Consider the following 24895-nt stretch of genomic DNA (forward strand, 5'->3'; position numbering starts at 1 on the left):
CATAGTTCATGAGCTGCTACCTGAAATCTTTCCTGCCTGGACCAGAGATTGTGGGCTGCGTGTTAGGGTGTGTCTTTCCTCTGTCATAGCTCCTTGGTTTGTCTTTTCAGTAGAATTATTTATTTAAGACACTTTTTAATTAATTCACTTTTTATTTGAGCTCTTATCTGCTGGTTCACTACCCAGATACCTTCAATGGCTAGAGCCAGGCTGGGGCCTAAACTGGGAGCTGGGAACTCAGGCCATGTGGATTTCAGGAACCCAATGAGTTGAACATCACTACTGCCCCCAGGATCTGCGTTATCAAGAAACTGGCATCTGGAGCCAGAGCTGGGTATCAAACCCAGGTATTCCAGTGAGAGATATGTCTGTTGTCACTGACATCTTAATTGCTAACTGAACACCTGCCCCAGTAGAATTAATTAAACGGCATTCTTTATACACTGAAGATAACATACATTTTTCTAGGTAGATAAGTGCAGATTTCAAAGTTAAAATTCGTAATATTTTTACAAATAGACGATAAACTTTGAGGAAATTGTGGTGGAATTAGAAGCCAGTGGAAATAACACAAGAGAAAGCAAACGGAGTTAGAAAGGGTGTGATGGCGATGTTCAGGAATAACAGACTTGAGAAGGATTTGTCTTGGCTTACTGTTCTCGGTAACTGGGACTTCCCAACACTTAAGCTTCAATTTTCCTGTCCCCTGAAATTTCTATCAAGTGATTACCTTTTATTAATGTGTATCCTACCCACTTCCCCTCCCTAATCCCTCCCCAGCCTGAAACCAGAGAAGCTAAAATGAATTAAAAGTCCAAAAACCAAATGGAGGGGTTGAAGGAAATTTCTTTCAATATTTGATTTGATGCTGAGCTTCCTCTAAGTTGAGACAATGAAGAAATAAGCTGCGGCCCAGCGCTGTGACATAGTGGGTAGAGCCTGCTGTGCTGGCATCCAATATGGGTGCTGTTTCAAGTCCTGGCTTCACTTCTGATCCCTCTCCCTGCTGATGCACCTGGGAAAGCAGCGGAAGATGGCCCAAGTCCTTGGGCCCCTGCCCCCACGTGGGAGACCGAAAGAAGCTCCTGGCTCCTGGCTTCAGATCTGCCCAGCTCCGGCCATTGTGGCCATCTGGGGAGTGAACCAGTGAATGGAAAATATCTCTCTCTCCCTCTCTCCCTCTCTCCCTCTCTCTCATCCCCTCCCTCCCTCTCTCTGCCTCTGCCTCTCTCTAACTCTTCCTTTCAAATAAATAAATAAATCTTTAAAAGAAATGAGCTACATACCTGTCATTGTTAGATAGACTGAAACGCAGTAACCAGTGGTGATTATCAGACTTTTCCAGTACCAATAGTAAGATAAGTATTTCATGAATCTTTCACATTAAGTTTAGGAGCACCAAAAGAGAGTCCAGATTTTCATGACTTCCAATTTGTAACATTTAATCTTTGCTTGTTATTGAGAAAGAAATATACATAGTTTCAAAATAATGGGGGGAGCCAGCTCTGTGGGTTAATGCCCTGGCCTGAAGTGCCGGCATCCCATATGGGTGCCCGTTCTAGTCCTGGCTGCTCCTCTTCCGATCCAGCTCTCTGCCATGGCCTAGGATAGCAGTAGAAGATGGCCCAAGTCCTCGGGCCCCTGTACCCGTGTGGGAGACCTGGAAGAAGCTCCTGGCTCCTGGCTTTGGATGGTTGCAGCTCCAGCCATTGCGTCCATCTGGGGAGTGAACCAGCGGATAGAAGACCTCTCTCTCTGTCTCTACTCTTTCTGTAACTGTGTCTTCAAATAAATAAAATAAATCTTTTTTAAAAAAATAATGGGATTGTCTTAAATAGAAATGTTTATATTTGCTAAAAAGATTAGTTTTCTAAATAAAACTCTGGGGTTACTTTTATTTCTTTCAGTACAGCAAAACTTGGTATCTTAAAAATGTCTTAAAAATCCCATGTTGGGCCAGTGCCGTGGCTCAATAGGTTAATCTTCTGCCTTGCAGCGCCGGCACACCGGGTTCTAGTCCCGGTCGGGGCGCCGGATTCTGTCCCGGTTGCCCCTCTTCCAGGCCAGCTCTCTGCTGTGGCCCAGGAGTGCAGTGGAGGATGGCCCAAGTGCTTGGGCCCTGCACCCGCATGGGAGACCAGGAGAAGCACCTGGCTCCTGCCTTCGGATCAGCGCGATGCGCTGGCCGAAGCGCGCTGGTGCGGCGGCCATTGGAGGGTGAACCAACAGCAAAAGGAAGACCTTTCTCTCTGTCTCTCTCTCACTGTCCACTCTGCCTGTCAAAAAATAAAATAAAATAAATTAAAAAAAAAAAATCCCATGTGGATGCAGGGGCCCAAGGACTTGGGTCATCTTCCACTGCTGTTATCCCATAGCAGAGAGCTGGATGGGAAGAGGAGCAGCTGGGACTAGAACTGGAGCCCATATGGGATGCCGGTACTTTATGGCAGGGGTTAACCCGCTGCACCACAGTGCCTGCCCCTTAAAAATGTTTTTTAAGATGACAACAAATGATGTCAGTAATTTTTATTTTATTAAAGCTATGTTGTGATTTTTGTTTGATATCTAAAAAAGAGCAATTACATAAGATACAGTAAACTAACCAAAAGCACTTTAGTTTTAACAAGCTTAGAGGGTTTTTAAAATAATTTTTGAGTTTTTTAAACAATTCAGTAAACAGATAAATACTTCCTAGTGTATAATTTTTTCTTCTCTAAACATATCCAACAAAGGTTAAAAGTCATTTATTGTCTTTTGTACACCTATTAATGTGAACTAAATTTTATTTACCATTTGTCTTTCTGGTAATTTTTCACATAATTAGCATTTGGTCCTGAAATGAAGCAAAGAGATCATGACATTTGGTTTATGATTAATATCAATTATTTAATAACATGGTTCTGCCAACTTAACAAAAAAGAACATTTCTTTATAGACCTAAGTATACTTGAATTATTTCTATGGTTTTTAGAGGGAATAATGATCTTTCAGTGTTTGTAGAACTTAGGAAGAATAATAAGCCGTAATTTTGTTTTTAGCTATAGAAGTATATACCTATTATAATCAATAGTTTTAATAGATTTAATGCCATGGTATATATATTCATTACATATAAATTCATTACATTCCTTGTTTCTGAGAGATTGTGTAACCTTGAGCCAATGAAGCAAGACTTCAGCAACTTCATTAGAGTAGTTTTCTTTATAATAAATATTTTTTATTATATTATATTCTTCATAGTAAATATTTATAAATAAATAATAAAAAGGAATGCTTACTCTCCTGGAAACCTTGCTTACTCTCCTGGAAACCTTGTAAAATATTTCATGGCACCAAAGTGCCTTTAAAGGTTCCCGAGACAGCTGTGGGGACGTGCAGGCTGTGCACTCCTTTTCCAAATGCTTGCCACCAGAAGTGGCTTAGATTTCAGATTGTTTGGGATTTTGGAAGATTTGCATGTTTAGTGAGATATCTGGGGGATGAGATTTGAATCTCAACAAAATTCATTTATATTTTATGTACTCTTTAAGGGCATAGCCTGAAGGTAATTTTATGTGATATTATTAATAATTTTGTTCATGGAATGGTTTCCTGGTGTGTAATTTTCCACTTTTGATGTCATGTCCATACTCAGAAAATTTTGGGTTCTGGAGCATTTTTGCATGTCAGATTTTCAAAGTAGGGGTCCTCAACCTGTATGTATATTACTACAGAGGGATTCTTTTTTCCCTGTTTAATATATATGTGCAACTACTTATATTTACTCCCTTTTATCATGTTAGGGTAAGTCATATGACACAGTCATTTAAAAAATTACTTATGTTTATTTGAATTAACTTTCAAGCCCAAAATATTAAATTGGCTCCTGAACTGTTAAAAAGTTCTACAGAAGAGAAACATCTGTATTTAAGAGAGTCTTTTTGTCCATCAGTAAAATCACCGTTCTCAGTACCAGATCTACACTGTAGGTGGAAAGCCACAAGTGAATTTTTTTCATGCTTTTGGATTCCATGTTTCCCCTTCTTAGCATTGAGTCTTCCTTCCCCCTTCAGGTTTCCCAGTCTCCTATCAGAAGAGGAAGTCACCCACCCTACAGGGTTAAGTCAGCTTGGGTTGCCCTACTAGGACTATTTGCATTCTGTAAAAAAAGTTTTTTTTTTTTTTTAACTGAAATGCATGAAAGATGATGGATGAATGGCTGGATGATGGTAGGGTTTCAGGCGGGGAAGTTTTTCTGACAGGATGTTGGTCCAGGACTCGTGGTCCGTCCTAGTGACCAGCAGGTTTGTAGGTCGATTCTACTTTGCATGGTAGAGTGTCCTCACCACTGATGCGTTTATGACTTTCTTCTATTGTCACTCCCCATGCTGGCTTGAACTGAATCCCTCCTTTGTTTGTTCAGACTGAAAGAGCATATTCCTTCTGTGGGACTATCGAGTACATGGCGCCAGACATCGTCCGAGGGGGAGATTCGGGACATGACAAGGTACGATCTGTTTTTGATACTTCTTTATATATTTGTATCAAGCATGTAATGAAGACCGTAGCTACTAACCTGAGGTTTATCTCTTCAACAGCAACTCTGCTTCTTGTTAAGCCTGATACCTCAAAACTGACTAGCCCTTCAAATAATGTTTATTTTATTTCCACATAAAGAGCCTATATCTTAAGCAAAGCACTAACTGTGACTCTGAAAAAAATATTCTTTTTCCGTCGCGTGGGCCCTGGTGTCTCACAACACCGGTGAGGCCCTCAGCACCGTGGAGGCGGCACCCGGCCCGGGGCATGTGCACACTGTGCCTGCCTGAGTCGCCGTGGCGATTCAGGACGGTGCTCTCTGGCATTGCTGATGTCTGTTAAAGATACAGAGCTACATAATCGTTGCATCTCCTTGACTCAACACAGGCTCCTCACCTGCAGGGTCCACATGTGTGGATTCAACCAACTACAGATTGAAAATACTTGGGAAAAAATTCTGTCTGTACTGAGCAGGTGCAGACCTCTTTTCTCTTGTCCTTATTCCCTAAGCAGTACAGTGTAACAGCTATTTATAGAGCACTTCCAGCCTATTAGGTATTATAATTAATCTAGCTATGACTTAAAATATACAGGGAGATGTGCGTGAGTTACATGGGAGTTCTGAGCCACTTCGCATAAAGGTCTTGAGTATCTGCAGACTTCGGCATCCCCAGGGGTCCTGGAGCCCGTCCCTAAGGAGTCCCTAAGGCTTTCTCATTGCCAGTTTCTGCCTGTAATTTTGCAGAGGTCCAAGGGACCATGTTTGTCCCTCCAGCAGAACAAACATCGTACAAACCTTGGAAAAAGAGAAACTAAGTCAAACCTTGGAAAAAGAGAAACTAAGTCTGTTTTCCTAAGCCCTCTTTTTTTTTTTTTTTTAAGACTTATTTTATTTTATTTGAAAGACAGAGAGAGAGGCAGAGAGAGAGAGAGAGAGATCTTCCATCTGCTGGTTCACTCCCAAACGGCCACAATGGCCAAGAGCTGAGCTGATCTGAAGCCAGGAGCTCCTTCCTGGTCTCCCACGTGGGTGCAGGGGCCCAAGGACTTAGGCCATCTTCTGCTGTTCCCAGGCACATTAGCAGAGAGCTGGATTGGAAGTGGAGCAGCCAGGACTTCAACCGGCGCCCATATGGGATGCCAGCACTGCAGGCTGGGGCTTCAATCCGCAGTGCCACAGTGCAGGCCCCCAAGCCGCCTTTTTTTTTTTTTTTTTAAACAAAAACCTCCATTTTTTTGCCTCTACATTCTCCCTGTGCAAAGTGAAGATTATAGAGGCAGCTTTCTAAGTAATTATGCTATAAAATCTAGGTCACAGGACTTTTTCTTTTATTCAAGGGTACAAAATTTGTTCAGTTTTTCATAATACTTTTGCTTTATTAATAACTTTCTGTTATTGGTCCTGCTCTTCCCTCTCCCGCATCCTCTTCCAGTATCTGCCTGTGGGATTTTCTGGTCTCCCCTCCAATGACTAATCATACGTTTAAAAGCCCGTTTTTCCAGTCTGTGTGGTGTTAGTTTAAGTCCCATGCTGGGAATCTGATTTTGGTCTCTGCATCATTTCAAATCCAGCAACAGAATATTCTGGGGTTGACTCAAAGACAGTGAAATGGCTTCTGTAGCTAGACAACCACCCACTGGCCGGTTTCGTTTGTTTTGTGGTATTCTTTGAAGCTGTTGGAGAATTTTCTGGGATTAAACTGTTAGAAAATTATCTTCTACGATTTCATGGAATCAAGGAGTCAGTTTTCAGAGAAGACCTTCCATCCCTTCTAGAATTTCTGCATCCATGGGTGCTGAGAGCAGTCAGTCAGTATTCTTCCCCACAGAGGAACACCCTGGTGACTGGGAGTTGATTAAATGAGCTCACGTATGCACAGCACCCATTAGTGTTCAATAAATTCCTTTCCTCTCTTGATTTTGTCCTTACACTTCTGTGTCATGTGTCAGCGTCCAGTGTTTTCTTTGAAATAGCTTCAGCCTCACACATTCTGTGTCACTGAAAATTCAGCCCTGGAATTTAGAAGCTGGCAGTTCAACATTTGAATAGCCAGTGACTGCTGCTGATTGGTATAGGCTCGTGGGTTCAGCTGTTACTGACGTCCTGATTTGCCTACTTACAAAAGAACTAATTTTCAATATATCACGACTCTTTAAGCCATATATAATTTGCTGTGCTCTCACTTCAGGTAAGTGCAGTTATAAATTGTTCCAATTTAGGGCATATTTTATTTTCTACTGTTTGAGATCTATCCATCACATAGATTTATGTGATAGGTTCTGTAAGAGGAATTGATTTAGGCAGTTAGGAAAAAAATAACACCCTTGGATGAGATTTTTTTCATCATTTTTGTTCTGTGACTTTAAGGAGTTTCATAAGGTTCATAGGAGTTTAATACTCATAAAAATCGCTGATTAGTACTTTCCCCTCCCACCATCATATGTCCAAATATTTCACCTACTTAAAATTTCAAAAAAATTAATTAATATTTTTTTGAAAAGCAGAGGGAGACAGATCGCGCTCCTGGCTGCTGGTTCACTCCTCAAATGCCTGCAGCTGTCAGGCCAACCTGGCGCTGGGGTTGGACCCAGGGGCTAAGAACACAGTCCAGGTCTCCCAGGTGGGGGCAGGAACCCAGGTAGATGTTCCATCACCACTACCTCCTGGCATCTACATTGGCGGGAAGCTGGAATCAGAAACCAGGGCTAGGAATTGAACCTTGGCACTCCAGTGCAGGTTGTGGGCATCTTAACCACCAAACACAGCACCCGGGCTTCTTCAGAAGTTTCAGAATGGATTTCAGGTGAGAACTCTTCTGAGTAAGGTGAAGCTTACTAGTTGAGGAAATGATTTCAAAGCTTTCTGTGTCGAAGTCGCCTGGATATTTTGTTCTCTGTCTTCATTGTGTGTGCTAATTTAACACTTCTTCACAGAAAGCTGGTGTACAAAATCTTTTGTTACAATATTTTCCAGGGGCCAGACATTTGGCTTAGTGGTTAAAATGCCAGTTAGGACTTTCCCATATTGGAGACCTGGACTGAGTCCCAGCTCGTGGCCTCGGCCCGGCCTGACCCCAACCATCGCAGGTGTCTGGGGAGCGACCGGCAGATAGGACCGCTTCTGTGTGTGTGTGTGTGTCTGCGTGTGCCTGCCTGTCTCTCAAATTAAAGAAAGAAAACTGTTTTTTAAATGCATAGTTTTTTCGTTCTTTTAAAAATGTTTTAGTTGACAATGTGTAAAACGGAGTTGCTGTTTTCTAGGCCGTTGACTGGTGGAGCTTAGGGGTCCTGATGTACGAGTTACTGACCGGAGCGTCTCCTTTCACTGTGGACGGGGAGAAAAACTCCCAAGCTGAGATATCCAGGTGAGACCGAGCAAAGGGAATGGGTTGTTTTCTTGAAAGAGCTGATTAAAATTTCTGTAACTATGATTTCTTAACAGGAATGGACAAATGATGTTTAGGTGGTAAGTTTACACTTATTCATATTAATATATATATTTATATTTCATGTGTTCCATTAGCTCTTCAGTTTCATGGGATTTTTGTCGTAACTTTTGTATGTTCCAAAGCACATTATCTTCAGCTGCTAGGTTCATCATATATTGAGAAGTTTATTGAATATATACTTTTTCTCCCCTGTTTTCGTTTTTCAACTCATGAACTTAGGCTCAGCAGAAAAAATATCATAAAATCTTTGGGTCCTCGTGGCGTTATTCCACCTGTGTCCTTCGTGGTAGATAATGCAGTCCCATTGCTCCCCCTTTGCTTGGAATGACGGGATGAGATCTGTCTGCCCCACTAGATTGTGAGCTCTGTGAGAGCAGCGGGCATGCCTGCCTTTGATCTTCAGAACATACTGTGTGGAATTTGAAATATTTGTAGAATAAAATCAGTAAATGAAGGACTAGCTGAACAGTGGTAGACACTGCACTAATGACTCATTTTGTTTTCGTCCTGTTTTTACTTGGATTTTATAACTTTGAGAATGGATTGACGTAACATTATTTTTAATTGAGATTCCACATCCAGCGAAGATGGAATGGCAGGGACTGGAACAGCATTAACAATAGGCAGACACATGGCATAGTGGTTTGGAAGACACTGGACACCTGCCAGCAAAGGACAAGTAGCCCTGAGCAGAGTCCTGTGCTTGGCCAGCTTACTGCCTTGAGGGAGTCCAGGCTGCAGCGCAGGGAGGGGGAGCCCAGATAGGGATGAAGACGTGGACTAGGAGCACTCAGAAGATCCAGGCGGCTGGAGTTGGCAGGACAGAGTGTGGGAGAGGAGAGCGCTGCCCAGGGGTGTGCGGCAGACCTGTACTGAGGACTGATGAGCACGCGTGTGAGGGAGCTCCTCGGCACGGTTAGGAGACTGCTGCTCTCCAGACTGCTCTGCGGTTTTGTAGCATCACAGTTCCCCTAGGCTTTTTTCTCTCTAGTGGAGATTGACAACCTGAGTCTGAAATTCTCATGGAAATGCAGAATACTTTAAAAAGTTTTATTTTTTTAAGAAACAGAACAATGTTAGTTTCAAGACTTATAAGCTGTAATAAGACACTGTTGATATCAAGATAGACAATCAATGGAACAGAGTTCAGAAATAGAACTATACATACAAGGCTACTTCAGAAAGGTTTATGGAAAATGGAAGTAGAAGTTGATTTTGGTAGAAAAAATTTTGAAATCTGTGCATATTGATGGTCTTCAGAAAGTTCCTGGAAAGTGAATATTAGGAAAAAGCATGGCTTTCAAATTTAGGGGCATCAAAATAAACTTACATTTCAATTCTAGTTTTTCATGAACTTGCTGAAGGCCCCTTTTATATAGGCAACTGATTTTTGACAAAGGTGAAAAGTCACTTCAGCAGAGAAAAAAAGCACACTCTTCACCAAGTGCCAGACCATTGACTATTCCGATAAAGCAAAATGAACTTCAATAAATACATCCAGTTACTCAAACGGACCATATATCTAGATAAAAAGCCTAAAACTTACAGAACTTCCTGAAGAGCACGTGAAGAAAAGTCTTTTTGACCTGTAGTTAAAGTAAAGATTTCTTAGGTCAGACACAAAACATGCACTCTGGAAAAGAAAACATTGATGAATTGGACTTCATAAAAAGTAAATACTCTGCTCTCTGCTCTGTTAAAAGAAAGACAAGCCAGAGAGCACAGACCAGGATTTTAAATCATGACTCTGATCAAGGACTGCTATCCCAGTGTCTAAAGAACTCAAAAAAAAAAAAAAAAAAAAAAAAAAACACCCCATGTAAAAGTAGGTGGAAGGTTTGAACAGTTTCAGCCCAGGAAGGTCTATGTGCAGCAGACGAGCACCTGTAAGGTGATCAGCGTCGCCAGTGTTAGGGAAGCGCAGGCTGACCCCACAGCGAAATTCTGTGATGTGCTCACTAGAATGGCCACAGATACAGAGTCTGACCACACCACATGCTAATAAAGCTGCAGGGGCCAGGCTGCTCCCACCCAACAAGGGGAAATGTGGGGTGGTATAGACTTCCAGCACTATTGTTTCACCTATCTGTTCCACTCCCAGGTAATCCCCAGAGAAATGAAAACAGATCCATAGAAAAACTGTACATACCTGCTGACAACTTGATTTGTAATAACCAAAAAGTGGGAATAAATATCTGTCCACAAGTAAGTGGTTAAACAAATTGTGATTTGGCCATATAAGTGGAATATTACTTAGCAATAAAAAGGAATGATCTTTTGATATTCACAGCAACATGAGTGGTTGTCAAAATAATTAGAGTGAAAGAAGACATTATAGAGTTTATGCTGGATGATTCTAGTTCTAGAAATTTCAAGCTGATCTATAGTGACAGAGTCCTGGTTGCCTGGGGTCAGGATAGAAGGAGGGCAGAAGAGAAAGGAGTGGAGAGTGATGGGAAGATTTGTAATCGTGGCTGTGGTGATGGGTGCACAGGTGTATGCCTTGTCAACTGTATACTTTGTGGAAAGTTTATTGTACTTAAATAGTTAAAAACTTTAAAACATACCTTTTCTAGGACAGGTTAGGACGTAAATTCTCACTATTTCAGTTTGTTTAATACTAAAGTGCACAAGACTGTTTTGTTTAAATCATAGTGGCTTAAAATCATACCTATTACAAAACTCTATACATACAGCTTTTCTTATTTTAAGTGGATTTTTGGACAATTTGAAGATGCCTCAGAATTATTGGAAACCTTGGTGACAGTCTTGGGAGTCTGGGTACCACTGCAGTGTCATACATGTCATGGGGACAGAGGCCAAGGGCACCCTTAGCCTGACAACATTCAACAGTGGCTCCCCTGACTAATCCACATTTACACATAATCGTTTTTATAATCTCCTTTCCACACCAGGTTGGTTGATTCTGAACCAAGTGATGTTCAAATTAAAAATTTTTTTTCCTGGGCCAGCGCCGTGGCTCAACAGGCTAATTATCCGCCTTGCGGCGCCGGCACACCGGGTTCTAGTCCCGGTTGCCCCTCTTCCAGGCCAGCTGTCTGCTATGGCCCAGGAAGGCAGTGGAGGATGGCCCAAGTCCTTGGGCCCTGCACCCGCATTGGTGACCAGGAGAAGCACCTGGCTCCTGCCTTCGGATCAGCGAGATGTGCCGGCCGCAGCGGCCATTGGAGGGTGAACCAACAGCAAAAAGGAAGACCTTTCTCTCTGTCTCTCTCTCTCACTATCCACTCTACCTGTCAAAAAAAAAATTTTTTTTTCCCATTTATGTCAATCAGTTAGCATTCTGATTTTAGGAAGAGAGAGATACTGAATCAGATTGTCTAAAATCTTAAAACTAGAGCAAATAGGTTTTTCAAGAATTTAAATAGGACTTCTTCCTTTAATCAGTTAATTATCCACTTTGTAATGTTAATAACCGTGTTTAAAGCTTAGTGTTAACCTGTGATTGTGTGTATGTGTGACTGAAATTTACAAACAGTATAATAACTGAATTGTCCTAAATTACCTTTTCCTTTCAAGGTGATCATTCTGACTGTCTTTCCTGGCACAAAATCTCTTAGTCTGTTCTTAAAATATGTATCATTCAGATAAATGTATCATTATCTTGTCCCCAAATGTCTTAATTAGCTCAGGTTTTTTCTCATTATTGAATTCTTCCACTACCTAATTATCATGATCTTCTCTGAACTCTGCATACATCCTTTATTTTTAAAATTTGAGCCGCTTCAAAATAATGTGTTATTCATGTCATCAGTGCACCATCGTCTGCAGGTGAGACATCCCATTCCGGTCGTAATCAGTTCTTACGATGAGAAAACAGTCTGCAGTCTCCTTTCCTCCCTGAGCCCTGGTGGCCCATGCTGTCCCGAGAGGTGGGTCCTGCGTGTGACCCAGTGGCCAGGAGGCCCTGGCTGTTAGATGGAGCCCCCTTGAGATAACTCGAACTATCTTCGTGCCACTCCTGCTGGTTAAGCTGTCCTCGAGAACATGGAGGAATCCTATGTCTTCTTTCCGCACGTGGACTTGGGATTTGGAGAGTGTTATCCAGTTCTGTTCCTGGTTCAGGCGAAGTCGTTCCCGATTCCTCACATCCTGGTCCCATTCTGGACAGATGCTGAGATGTTGGTCTTGGAGACCCGGAGGCTTGCTCTAGAGCTTTCCTGCGTATCCGTTTCTTATTCTCACGTTGTGTTTGTAGCGCGTGCTTCTCTGGTGTGCTTTCCTCAAGCTTCTGTTGCCTTTGTGTGTGGAGCCTCTTCTCCCGGGGTGTGTGTGGGTGCTGCCGGGCAGGCGTGCCCAGTCCACGACACTGCAGGATGACCCTGTGTCCCTCAGGCTTCGGTAGCTGTGCTAATCCAGCGTGCCCCGCCTGAGCATCAGGACATACAGGTTCTTGGCATCTTTTCCATCCCCCGACAGATTCTTTCTTTGTCTTGTTTCCTCTGCCTTTGAGATGTAGAAAATATTTGCCAAAAAATTTTTATTTGGTATTTTGTTATTCATTAATAAAATATGCTCTATTAATATTTCATTGTATTATTATAGGCATAATCTTATGTAAGTCCAGGCCTAGGTGTTACCAAAGTACAGGCATTCCACCATACCTGCAAGTTTCACACCTGTGGATTCAGACAACCCTGGATTGAAACAGTTGACCCCCGCCCCGAAAAATTCTAGAAATTTCCCCCAGAGCAGAACTTGAATGAGCCACATGCCGAACAGTGCACTGAGTCCATGCAGATTCAGCGACAGCTGCACACCCCACTGTGGCCTCCGTGTCACGGGTGCTCAATCTCTCCAGCACTCAGCTGAGCACTGGTTGCCTGGTGTCTCCGGATGTTCATGAGCTGTGTCATTAAGCCTGCGAAGGTGGTGTCCGTGCTGAACACGTACTCTTCTTTTTCTTGTCATTATTCCCCGACAAGAACAATGCAGCTGTTTATGTGGTGTTCACATTGTGCTAGAAGTAACCTAGAGGTAATTCATAGTGAGAGGACTGCATTGGCTGTGTGCGAATGGATCATCACCTCCGTTAGGGACTTGAGCATCCCTCAGTATCCAGGGGATCCTGAAACCCTGCCCCGCGGTCGTGGAGGCACCGGGCTCGTCAGTGCTGCTCAGGTGAGGCTCAGCAAGCTGCAGCCTGCAGACCGCATTCCGCTGCCGCCCGTTTGTGTGGCCTGTGAGCGAAGACAGGTGTTCCCTTCTTACAGGCTGAAGGGAGCGATCAGTGAATGGTATTTTGTGACGCGTGAGGATGATGTGAAGGCCAGGCCTCAGTGTCCATCAGTAAAGTTTCGGCAGAACACAGCTGTCCTCGGGTGGCCAGGTGCAGGCTTCGTCTCCAACACAGGGAGGAATTGGAGATGAGATTCGGCCAGGGACAGCGGAGGAGAGGATGTATTTGCAGAGTGAACGTACACGCTCAAGAGGAACGGCGGGCACTCCTGGGAGCCAGCTGCAGCAGTGAGGTTCAGGCTTATCCCTGTACGTGATCACAAGAGAGCAGAGGCATTGAATATTCTGAGGGGACGATAGTTGGGGCGGGCTCTGAGTACCACCCGTTTTTCTTAAAGTCTCCACAGTGTCATGCTGTCAGATGCAGGATTAGTAGGAATGCTGGCCATGGTGATTTTATGATAATGTTACTGTTCTGATGGTTAGCTATAGGTCACCACGGGGCCACAGCCTGTAGCCACGGTAGGTGCGTCCAGCTGACACCAATTCTGAGCAGTAGTTTTGAGGTAATAGCAGTTTGGGTTACCTGAGCCACAGCACGAAGCCGGCCAAGGTTTGGGAGGTGCTGGGGAGCCACTGGCTGGAACAGGGAGAGGGTGCTGCCCACAGCTCCCTCCTCGCCTGTAACCCAGCCATGCTCATTCCTCTGTGTGCCAGAGCTGAACAGTTGTCAGAGACCAGATAGCTTGCAAACCCAGAACCGTGTCTGGCTCTGTTATTCGTTTTCCACTGTCCATTGCCAAGTAACAAATTACTGCACAACTTAGAGGCTGAAAAGGAACAAACATTTCTTACCTTGCAGTTTCTGCGGGCCAGGCCGGCCCCTCGCAGGCTGCAGTCAGGTGTCGTCGGGGCTCTGGTCATCTCAGGGCTCCACTGGGAAAGGATATGCTTGCACACCTGTGCGGCTGTCGGCAGGATCCGGTGCCTCGGCGTTGTGGGCTGAGGCCTCGGTTCCCTGGTGGCCATGTGGCCTTGTGTAGCGTGGCAGCTTGCTCCATCAGAGGCGTGAGCTGGAAGGCAAGTGGGAGTCTGCCAGGAAGAGGCACTGTCTCGTTCTCAGTAATCGGTGGGATGGCCGCCTCGCCCTGCGCTGTGTCACACTGCCTGGGAGAAAGGCGCTTGGGCCAGCCCTCGCTTAAAGGGCTGTGGGTACAGAGGTGCAGCCGGCCTGGCGGCCACCAACCACCCTAGAAGTCTGCCTACTGCGGGCTCCTTACCAAAAAGATGGCCCTGCCCGGTTCAGGTGATCAGTTTGTCATTGCCCTCCCAAGGAGTGCTTCTCTTCAGGTGGTTGCTTTATTTTTTAGGTGATCACTGTAATACAGTGGGCTCATGTGAGTTACTACATTCTTCTGAATACAGAGTCAAGATAGCGACTCCGTTGTATTTTTGAATTCTATCCATGTCAGCCCGTCAGTTAACACCTTGCATTAACCCATTTGTGTCTTTTAAAGCTTTGTTTATGGATATCTTGCTTTTGGAGTCATGTATAGAATAATTGCAGGTATCTTTTTTTAAACGCTGCTTTAATTCTTATTTAAGAAGAAATCAAATTTATTCTTTCCTTGGCCTTTTTTCCTTCCATCTTCAGGATAGAATCCTGCATCAGCGATTTTATGAAGCCTCTCTGATTCTCAGTCTGCTCTTCATTTTTTCCCTCGTTTTAGGAAGACAGAAAAAATGTCAGCATCTGTTTTCACCAGGGCTTTTTTTAACTCTTAGGACCCCAAATCTATTCATGTTTGGCCCCATAACTATTTATCTATACATTCTGGTGTTTTTTTTTTACAGACTTATTTATTTATTTGAAAGACAGAGTGACAGAGAGAGAAGAGAGAAAGAGATCTCTATCCGCTGGTTCACTCCCCAGACGCCACAGCAGCCAGGGCTGGGTGCATTAGCATGAAGGTGGACTGGAAGCCCAGGGCAGTTGGGACTCAGGGAGGTGGGCGACTCAGATGGCAGCTTAGCCCACCAAGCCGCGGTGCCCTCCCCCAGCCCTTTCGTAATTTTATTTATTAGAGAAGCAGAGTTACAGTGAGAGAAAGGTCTTCCATCTGCTGGTTCACTCCCCAGTTATCCACAACAGCCAGAGCTGTGCTGATCCAAAGCCAGGAGCTTCTTCCAGGTCTCCCACGTGGGTGCAGGGGCCCAAGGACCTGGGCCATCTTCTACTGCTTTCCCAGGCCATAGCAGAGAGCTGGATTGGAAGAGGAGCAGCCGGGACTAGAACCAGTGCCCCTATGGGATGCCAGCGCCACAGGCAGAGGATTACCTTGCTGGGCCACGGAGCCAACCTGACCCCCAGCCCTTCTACAGGTGCAGTTGCATCCTGTCCAGATTCAAGGGTCCAAGATGGAAGGGGTGTGGCCAGGAGAGGGAAGGAGGCCTCTGGCACTCACAGCCTCAAGCTCTGGGTCTTCTTTTCTCTTGGTTTCCTTCTGATCCTTTTTCTCCTGCTTTGGGCAATTATATAAATAATTCTGTAATTCTGGGAAGACAAGGAAACCAGAAAGTGAAAGTTGGCAGCACTACCTCGTGAACTAGGAAAGACTGAGTGTTTCAGTGGAGAACAAGTAGAGAGAGCCCTACCCCGGGAGAACGCGCGCCGTCGGCAAAAGAAGTGAGAAGTGACATGCAGGCGTCGCGTTCAAACTGTGCCCAGGAGCGCTCCAGAGGAGCAAGGTGCCCTCAGTGGGGCTGGCGAGTCCCTTTGTTCATCGACTGTCTGTGGAGGGCTTGAGTGTGAGCCCCTGTTCCCTTGGAGTTTGCATGGTCGGCTGAGAGAGAGAAACTATAGACAAAGAAATACGGAAGATGCTGTAAGTGGATGATGCCAGGATGCCAGATAGGACAGAGGAAATGGGTAGAGTGGAGTGGGATGGCTCGAGATGGCTTCTCTGACAGACCACAGTGAGGCCACCGCACACACAGTGAGGTCGGCGGTGGGCAATGCCCCGTGTCTGCTGCGTTGTCCTAAGGTGGTGACACTTGGTATGGAGACAGTTCTTCCTGTGTATTCGTGAACATACGACACACATGGACAGTGTTGCTGTGTGCACTTCTAAAGCATTTTATTATGAAAGCATTCAAACATCTGTTACGGTGTCCACACACGCACACGCACACACACACACACACACCCTTGCTTCCTATCAGCCCTGCCATTTAGCCGTTGGGTCCCAGCACAGCCTGTCTCACTCTTGTGTCCTGACCCTTTATTCTCTAAGATCTTAAGCTAACTAGTTGTGATTTTCTCTAACCAGCTGGGTTTTCAGAAACTTTAACATTCAGAAATAGGAAGAAAGTTTATATTCATTTTACATTGATACAGATTTTTATTTCATTTTATTTTTCATGCGTAGTTCTTCAATCCACTTGGACTTTATTTGGGGTTGTGGTATAAGGCTATAAGGCAAGGGGTTTTGCCCTTGTGTGTTTACTTTTCCACATAGCTGGTTTCTCTAACATGTGTTGAACAATGCAGCCTGCCTTTAGTTAACCGGTCACTCTTTAAGAATGTTACTGAGTTTTTATATATACCTGGGTGGTTTTTAAGGTGTCTCTTCTCTTCACTTGATTTGGTTGATATCCCGCTTTTATACTTTGCTTTATAACACATCTTAATATGGAGCTGGGCATCTCGTCCCCAACTTCATGTCTCAGAATTTTCTTAGCTGTGCTTTGTGCTTATTCTTGCAAATACATATTAAAGTCAACCATGCTGTAAAATACCTTGCTGCCATTTTAATTACTGGTTCTATTTCCTGCTTTTTGGAAGGCAGTCTTTCCTTATCTAGAAGATGGGATAATAATAGCAGTATTTTGATCAGTGTTGTGTGGAGTCAGTGATCCACGCACGTGCAGTATTTAATGTGTGTATCAACTCGGAGCCTGTCCTGATTTTGCAGAAGGCTCTAAGATTTATTTGGCCCTACCTAATTGCAATTCATTTCTGACGTTTCTCGGATCCAGTTTGAAGCAAGAAAAAAATAACTTTGGGTTATTACCACGTTAAATCAAATGGAGCTCAATCAGCTGCTCATGTTGGAACGATGCAGAAATCAAGTGCATTGGAGGAAGTGACGCGGAACACCCAAGAGCGGCTCCCTGCCTGTGTCGCAGGGCGTCCTCCACTCCTGTCCCCAGGTCTGCACTGCCTGTTCTGTGTGGCCAGCCATGGTCAGGTTCAGAAGGATTTTCACGCCCATGCACCACCAGAGGCGGGATCTGGTGCCAGATTCACTTAGCTGTGTATTAGGGTCAGGACAGGAAACTGCATCAGCGGGTCAGCCTCAAACACGTCTTTCTCAGGGATCTTTCTGACTGCCCGGGCTCGGCTTGCCAGCCAACAGAGGGCACAGTCAGCCCTTGGAGAGGAGATGGAGCGGGTGGGTGGCTCCCTCCAGCACGGGGAAGTTACCACAGCAACTACAGCTTACACAGGCTGCCCCATACACAGCATCCAAGGCCCCAGAGAGACACCACTGGGTTGAAGAGGGAGCACACGGAAGCTGGGGCTCACTGAAAGCCTTGGGAAGTGTCCTGGAGGAGAAACCCCTGTGGGCCTGTTCTCGCTCTCATGCACGGGCAGCGGTCTTCCAGTGGTAGCCGTCACATCCGGGCACAGCTGCCATGTCAGGCTTAGCGTTAACCTGGACCGCCTCACAGAAATGTGCCATATGATAAAAAGCTAAATCCGAGATGGTCTTCACAAAGAGGCAAGGTTTAGCCCACCGCGAGCCCTTCCTCCTCACCACCCCATCCCGGGTTTCTGATTCTCTCGTGGCGCCACACTTTCCCACGGGAATAGTTTCAGAACTGTGCAGAGCGCTGAGGGAGACCTGTGCCACTGCAGCCCGGTGAGGTCCCCCGGCCTCCTGTAGCCCCAGTGATGTCCCCCGGCCTCCTGCAGCCCCAGTGATGTCCCCCCGGCCTCCTGCAGCCCCAGTGAGGTCCCCCGGCCTCCTGCAGGCCCAGTGAGCCTCCTGTAGCCCCAGTGAGGTCCCCCGGCCTCCTGCAGCCCGAGTGATGTCCCCCGGCCTCCTGCAGCCCGAGTGAGGTCCCCCAGCCTCCTGCAGCCCCAGTGAGGTCCCCCGGCCTCCTGCAGCCCGAGTGAGGTCCCCCAGCCTCCTGTAGCCCCAGTGAGGTCCCCCGGCCTCCTGCAGCCCGAGTGATGTCCCCCGGCCTCCTGCAGCCCGAGTGAGGTCCCCCAGCCTCCTGCAGCCCCAGTGAGGTCCCCCGGCCTCCTGCAGGCCCAGTGAGGTCCCCCGGCCTCCTGCAGCCCCAGTGAGGTCCCCTGGCCTCCTGCAGCCCGAGTGAGGTCCCCCGGCCTCCTGCAGCCCCAGTGATGTCCCCCAGCCTCCTGTAGCCCGGTGAGGTCCCCCGGCCTCCTGTAGCCCCAGTGATGTCCCCCGGCCTCCTGCAGCCCCAGTGATGTCCCCCGGCCTCCTGCAGCCCCAGTGACGTCCCCCGACCTCCTGCAGGCCCAGTGAGGTCCCCCGGCCTCCTGCAGCCCCAGTGAGGTCCCCCGGCCTCCTGCAGGCCCAGTGAGGTCCCCCGGCCTCCTGCAGCCCCAGTGACGTCCCCCGGCCTCCTGCAGGCCCAGTGAGGTCCCCCGGCCTCCTGCAGCCCCAGTGACGTCCCCCGGCCTCCTGCAGCCCCAGTGACGTCCCCCGGCCTCCTGCAGCCCCAGTGACGTCCCCCGGCCTCCTGCAGCCCGAGTGATGTCCCCCGGCCTCCTGCAGGCCCAGTGACGTCCCCCAGCCTCCTGCAGCCCGAGTGAGGTCCCCCGGCCTCCTGCAGGCCCAGTGAGGTCCCCCGGCCTCCTGCAGCCCCAGTGAGGTCCCCCGGCCTCCTGCAGCCCCAGTGAGGTCCCCCGGCCTTCTGCAGCCTGAGTGAGGTCCCCCAGCCTCCTGGGCGCTTACTGCTTTCACTTCTCATCTGCTGGGTTCACCTCCTGCTGGGCCCGGCCACGTGGTTACTGCTTAGGAAAGGGAAAGATCTGGGGCTGCCTCGGTGATTTTCCATGCTCGCCCATCAGCACTGTGTTCAGATTTTGACTCCAGTTCTGTCCGATGTGGTCCCTGCCCCATCAGAGTCTAAGACCTCCGCTCTCCATCTGCTGCACTTGCCAGCCAGAACTGCACAGCACAACTGCTATGTGTGTGCCCAGGACAGCCTCCCCAGCTTGTGTCTCTGCTCTCTCTCTCTGCCCCCTTCTGGCCTTGGCACCTCTGCGGAGCCGTCCCTGTTCTGCGTGCTCCTCTTCTGGAGGCAGCTCCCTGCCCGCCCCTGCTGCCATGGTGGACATCTCCTTTGTTTTCCCAGGACTGGCTCTTCCTTTGCCCAGCGCCTGCCCTGGAGTGGGGTTTGATTATGGTTCCATGGTTCTAAGGTTTATGAAATCACAGATGATGCAGAGTCAGTAGCCTAAGAGGATGACAGCCAAGTGTACACTCCCCTGCCCTGATTCAGCAAAAGTGAGTATCAGCGGCAGTGTGTTCCTCTATATCCTGATCCTTTGTCAAAAGTTGAATAAAGGTGAAGAAAGTGGGGACAGCTGTAGTTATTTTCTCCTGAGAAACAGTTCCAAGCATCACTCTCACATATGTCTGTGCCTGATCTGGAAGGAGTTGTCTCTGTCATTGCTGGAACCCCTGACAAGTGGTGAGCCATGGGAGAATGTTAAAGTACCCAAAAGAGAGGATGTTGCTTACTTCTTTCCTTGAGCTACCAGCATTTTCTTTATTGAGCATAAACGACATGCCAGGTGCTACGTTGAACACTGCACACATCATAAATCGTCAGAGCATCATAATTCCCATTGGAGGTAGATGATGTTATCTTCATTTTACAGGTGAGGCAGCTGAGGTTCAAAGAGGTGAATTAACTGCGTGTGGGGCTGCCGTTGTGGTGCAGGGAGTTAAGCTTCTGCCTGCGACACCAGCATCAGCTCCCTGCTAATGCACCTGGGAAGGCAGCAGAAAATGGCCCAAGTACTAGGGCTCCTGCACCCACGTGGGAGACCCAGATAGACTTCCTGGCTCCTGGCTTCTGCCTGGCCCAGCCCTGGCTGTTGCGGCCATTTGGGAAGTGAAACAGTGGGTGGAAGATCTGTCTGCCTCTCCCTCTCCCTCTCCCTCTCCCTCTCCCTCTCCCTCTCCCTCTCCCTCTCCCTCTCCCTCTCCCTCCCTCTCCATCCCCCTCCCCCTCCCTCTCCCCCTCCCCCTCCCTCTCCCTCCCCCTCCCTCTCCCTCCCCCTCTCCCTCTCCCTCTCCCTCTCCCTCTCCCTCTCTCCCTCTCCCTCCCTCTCGCTGTCTGTGTGTCTCTTTCTGCCACTCTACCTTTCAAATAAATAAATGTTTAAAAAAAAAATAACTGTGCCAAGGTCACACAGCCACTGAGCGACAGAACCAGCCCTGGACTTGGTACAGGCCTGATGATAATCCCCGTTAGGATTGACTTATACTGAAATGTGATCCAGTATTTTTTTGTTCATACTCATTTGAGTTTCAGATATTTGATTTCATGGCATCTCATTTTAAATATCGGTTTTCAACTTTATTGGGATCCTGTTGGTGCTTTTAAAATATTTTTATCTCTCTGTCACATGTGCTTCCATTTCAGAGTGAGTTTCACCTTCTACTAAAAATACTGTAGCGTCGTCCCTGGGTTGTTTTAACAGCGAGTTTTCTCTGCCCACAGGAGAATATTAAAAAGTGAGCCCCCGTATCCCCAAGAAATGAGTGCGTTAGCAAAAGACCTACTTCAGCGCCTCCTGATGAAAGATCCCGAGAAGAGACTGGGCTGTGGCCCCCGGGATGCAGATGAAATCAAAGAGCATCTCTTCTTCCAGGTGAGTCTGCGGGACAGAGCAGGTTGGCCCCTGCTGTTCTCAGGGTGATCGGCTTCTCGGCGAGATGACAATGCCGCCCTTCCTGGGGGCCATTTCTCCTGTTTCCCCTTGCATTGGAGCTTTTTTGCTTTTCTCTCTTGTCACGACAGGAAGGGACCCTTTGTGAAAGACCAGAATTGTACTTGCATAGACCTACGTGGAGTGGGGGTGGGGAGGTCCTAATCACGTTCTGTTTCCTGCGTGCTGGCGGGTTAGTTCCGAGCAGTGATTTCCATTGGCGGTCTTGAGATTTAGACTCATGGACCGGGGAGATTTTTGTTCTGTTCTTTACTTTCCTTGGTTCTTGAGCTATTATGGCCACTATGTTTCACCTTTTGTTTTTTAATTTTTATTTCTTTGGGAGATAGAGGAAGAGAAAGAACCAGAAAGAGGTCTTCCATCTAAGGGTTCACTCCCCATATGCCCACAACAGCTGGGCCTGGGCCAGGCCAAAGCCAGGAGCCTGAAACTCAGTTGGGTCCCCGCGTGGGAGGCAGAGACCCAAGTACTGGAGCCGTCAGCTGTCGCCCCAAGGTGTGCACCAGCAAGAAGCTGGGATGGACAGTGGAGCTGGGCCTGGAACCTGTGGACTGGGTGTCGCCATCCCAAGCAGCGTCCCTTCCACTGCGCCGAATGCCTGCCTGGTTCACTTTGTAGATGGTGGTTTCGTGTCCTCCTCGCTCAGAGCCTGCGATTCTCGGTCAGGCGTCCGTGCGGGCAGTTACGTGTGTGCTCTCTGTCCTTGTGCTGAGGCTTCGCTCATTGTGAAAAGGCTGCGTGAGGCCGTCTACAGGACACCCAGACGTCGGCTCAGTTTAGTGTGCTCAGCTTGCTCCCCCCAAAAACCCTACTGTTAAGTAACTGGCAAAGTGAACGTGGCTGAGTTTGCTGGTCATTTCCATCTAAGTGGTCAAACCTGGGCGCCCTCACACCCCGAGAGAGAAATTCCGTCGTATCAACTCGTGCGCCTTCCATGTGTGAGGTAGAAAGAGACCATCCCACGTTTATTCTGTCCTCTGTAAACCAAGCTTTCACATTCCGTGCATCAAAACAAATGAAAAGTCTATGCCAAAAAAAAAAAACTCTCCTGTCAAATAAGTTTGCATGTTGCTATGTATTGCTTTCTAAATATTTAAAACGTACTGACTAATGTTTAGAATTATCTCTCTGTACTTCTGTGCTCAAAAAGGCCCATTTACTTCTCCCACTTTACCTGTTTTTCAAAATACCACTGCACATCTTGTAGAAGTCCAGTAGCTTAGTGAGAAATGCATTAAGAATAAAACCAATGTCTCAGTGTGCACATTTCATAAATGATAGGACTTGGAAAGATCACTGTTCGAACAAACTGTTTCAAATACCTTGTGTAGAAATTTGACTAAAACATTAACAATCAAGTAAAATTCAAGAAAGCATTCAAGCAAAAATACCCCCAATCATATTTTCCTAGGATCTTTTGCTCCATTGTTCCTTGTGTTTGTGAATATTATAGTATGTCATTAGTATTAGAAAATTTTTCCTTTGTGGTAACTCAGAATAGTAATTTGAGATTATTTAATTGCATTGACTGTTTAAATTACAGGGACACTTTCGTAAAGAGCAGAGTTCTGCTTGTAAATCTAAATGGAGGCCGGCGCCGTGGCTCACTAGGCTAATCCTCCACCTGCAGCGCCAGCACCCCGGGTTCTAGTCCCAGTCGGGGCGCCGGATTCTGTCCCGGTTGCCCCTCTTCCAGTCCAGCTCTCTGCTGTGGCCTGGGAAGACAGTGGAGGATGGCCCAAGTGCTTGGGCCCTGCACCCGCATGGGAGACCAGGAGGAAGCACCTGGCTCCTGGCTTCAGATTGGTGCAGCGTGCTGGCCATGGCGGCCATTTGGGGGGTGAACCAACGGAAGGAAGACCTTTCTCTCTGTCTCTCTCTCTCACTGTCTAACTCTGCCTGTCAAAAAAAAAAAAAAAATCTAAATGGATTTTTCTACAGAAGAGGAAAGGAGGTGGAAGAGTCGTAACAGCACTCAGATTTCTGTTTCAAACGTTCGCCTGCCGACGGTGTGTTTCCCTCAGTTGCCCCTTCGCCCTAGGAGTCACTGCTCTCCACGTGTGTGCAGCAGCCAAGCACAGCTCCTCCGCCGCTGACAGACGGGGCAGGGGGGCGGGGTGCAGAGATGCTCAGGAGACAGTGCCCAGTCCCGGCTCCCCGCGCTGGTGTTCTGCTGACAGCATCGGTTCTTACCCTGGCCTCCTCTTCCTCTGGGTGAAATAACGGCGGTGACCAGAGGCTCTCTGAGACCCAGTCTCGCGGGAAACTTGGGAGATCTGTGGTTCAATGGTTTCCCATTTCCATTGCCTCCACACGGGAGCGGAATACACTTTATGGTGGTTGATTGAACCAGGCACTGGACAGAGTCACATTTTGCCACCGCTGAAGTCAGCAGGCATCTTAGTTACTGTTCTAGCTGGTAACGCTTTTTCTCTCTTAATGGTACATGAACTAATGGTGTGTGTCACCACCCGTGGTGACATCTGAAATCTGAAGAAATGTCGCAGATCTGTAGGACTCAACTCAGTATTATCTGAGGTTTTAAGTGACAGCACATGGGAGTAGAATTGAGTGATGGAAAAACATCAGTTGCTCAGTACAGAGAAGCTACTTCAAAAATTCATGAAAAAATTGAATTAAAAGATAAGTTTATTTGGGTCCAAAAACATTTTAAAATTCACGATTTTTTTATATATAGTATGTATTTTCCACAAACATTTTAAAGACCTCCCATAGGTGGAAGAGGGATTGGCTTATCCCGTGGGAGAGAAGAGAGGCGGTGTTCCGAGTGCTGGGTAAGATGAGGGAGGGAGGAGCCAGTGCGTCCGTGGGGCCGGCTAGGTACAGGGGCGAGCGGAGCAGCACTGTTGACAGGAAGTAAGAATATTCCCCTAGCTGGCAGTCAGGTCCGTTGTAGTTTCTGGTTTTGTGGTTTGGGTTTGGTTTTCTTTCTTTTCTTTCTTTCTTTTTCTTTCTTTTTTTTTTTTTTTTTTTTTTTTTGCCTTCACACCTTTTTCAGGCCAGCTCAGGCTGAGTCCTTTATCTGCCATCTCTAAGGGTAAATGAGCGTGTCTTGGCGCCCCCTAGAGGACACTGTGAGACTCTGCAGAGATGGAAAGCAGCTCAGCCTCCAGGCTCTGCCTGGGCAGGCGCTGGAGTCTGCTCAGAAACACGGGCTCTTGCTTGGAAAAAGAAATTCTTTTCATCATTGCTTTGAAATCTTTGGCCTTCGTTTTAGCCCTGTCTGAATCTGTCTTCATTATTCTTAGAAAACCTATGTTGACTTTGTTGATTTCTGCTTTGTACCAATTTTCTTTCTCTGCTTTAGAAAATCAACTGGGACGATTTAGCTGCCAAAAAAGTGCCCGCGCCATTCAAGCCGGTGATTCGAGACGAACTGGATGTGAGCAACTTCGCAGAAGAGTTCACAGAAATGGACCCCACCTATTCCCCCGCAGCCCTGCCCCAGAGCTCCGAGAGGCTGTTCCAGGTAGCGTCCGCACAGCCGTGCTAGAGCTAGTGGCTTGTACCTGAGAGTCTGGGTATGTGCAGGCTCTTTCATGGGAGTTACAATAGTATGTGACTTTTGCCTCTTGTCATATAAAATATTCTTTTTTTTTTTTTTTTTTTTTTGGACAGGCAGAGTGGACAGTGAGAGAGAGACAGAGAGAAAGGTCTTCCTTTTGCCGTTGGTTCACCCTCCAATGGCCACTGCGGTAGCGCGCTGCAG

The 24895-nt window shown here is 47.0% G+C and overlaps 1 protein-coding gene across 4 annotated transcripts in view; it reads left to right on the forward strand.

The window, feature by feature from the left end:
- Positions 1-24895, forward strand: part of RPS6KA5 (ribosomal protein S6 kinase A5) — a 187689-nt gene that overhangs the window by 140744 nt on the left and 22050 nt on the right. For all 4 annotated transcript variants that reach the window (XM_062181509.1, XM_062181510.1, XM_062181511.1 and 1 more), the window contains 4 exons: positions 4403-4486; positions 7780-7883; positions 20937-21087; positions 24494-24655. In XM_062181509.1, the coding sequence (XP_062037493.1) occupies positions 4403-4486; positions 7780-7883; positions 20937-21087; positions 24494-24655 (501 nt within the window). The remainder of the gene's footprint in view (positions 1-4402; positions 4487-7779; positions 7884-20936; positions 21088-24493; positions 24656-24895) is intronic.

The sequence above is a fragment of the Lepus europaeus genome, chromosome 22 (genome assembly GCF_033115175.1).
Source record: "Lepus europaeus isolate LE1 chromosome 22, mLepTim1.pri, whole genome shotgun sequence".
NCBI classification, from domain to species: Eukaryota; Metazoa; Chordata; class Mammalia; order Lagomorpha; family Leporidae; genus Lepus; species Lepus europaeus.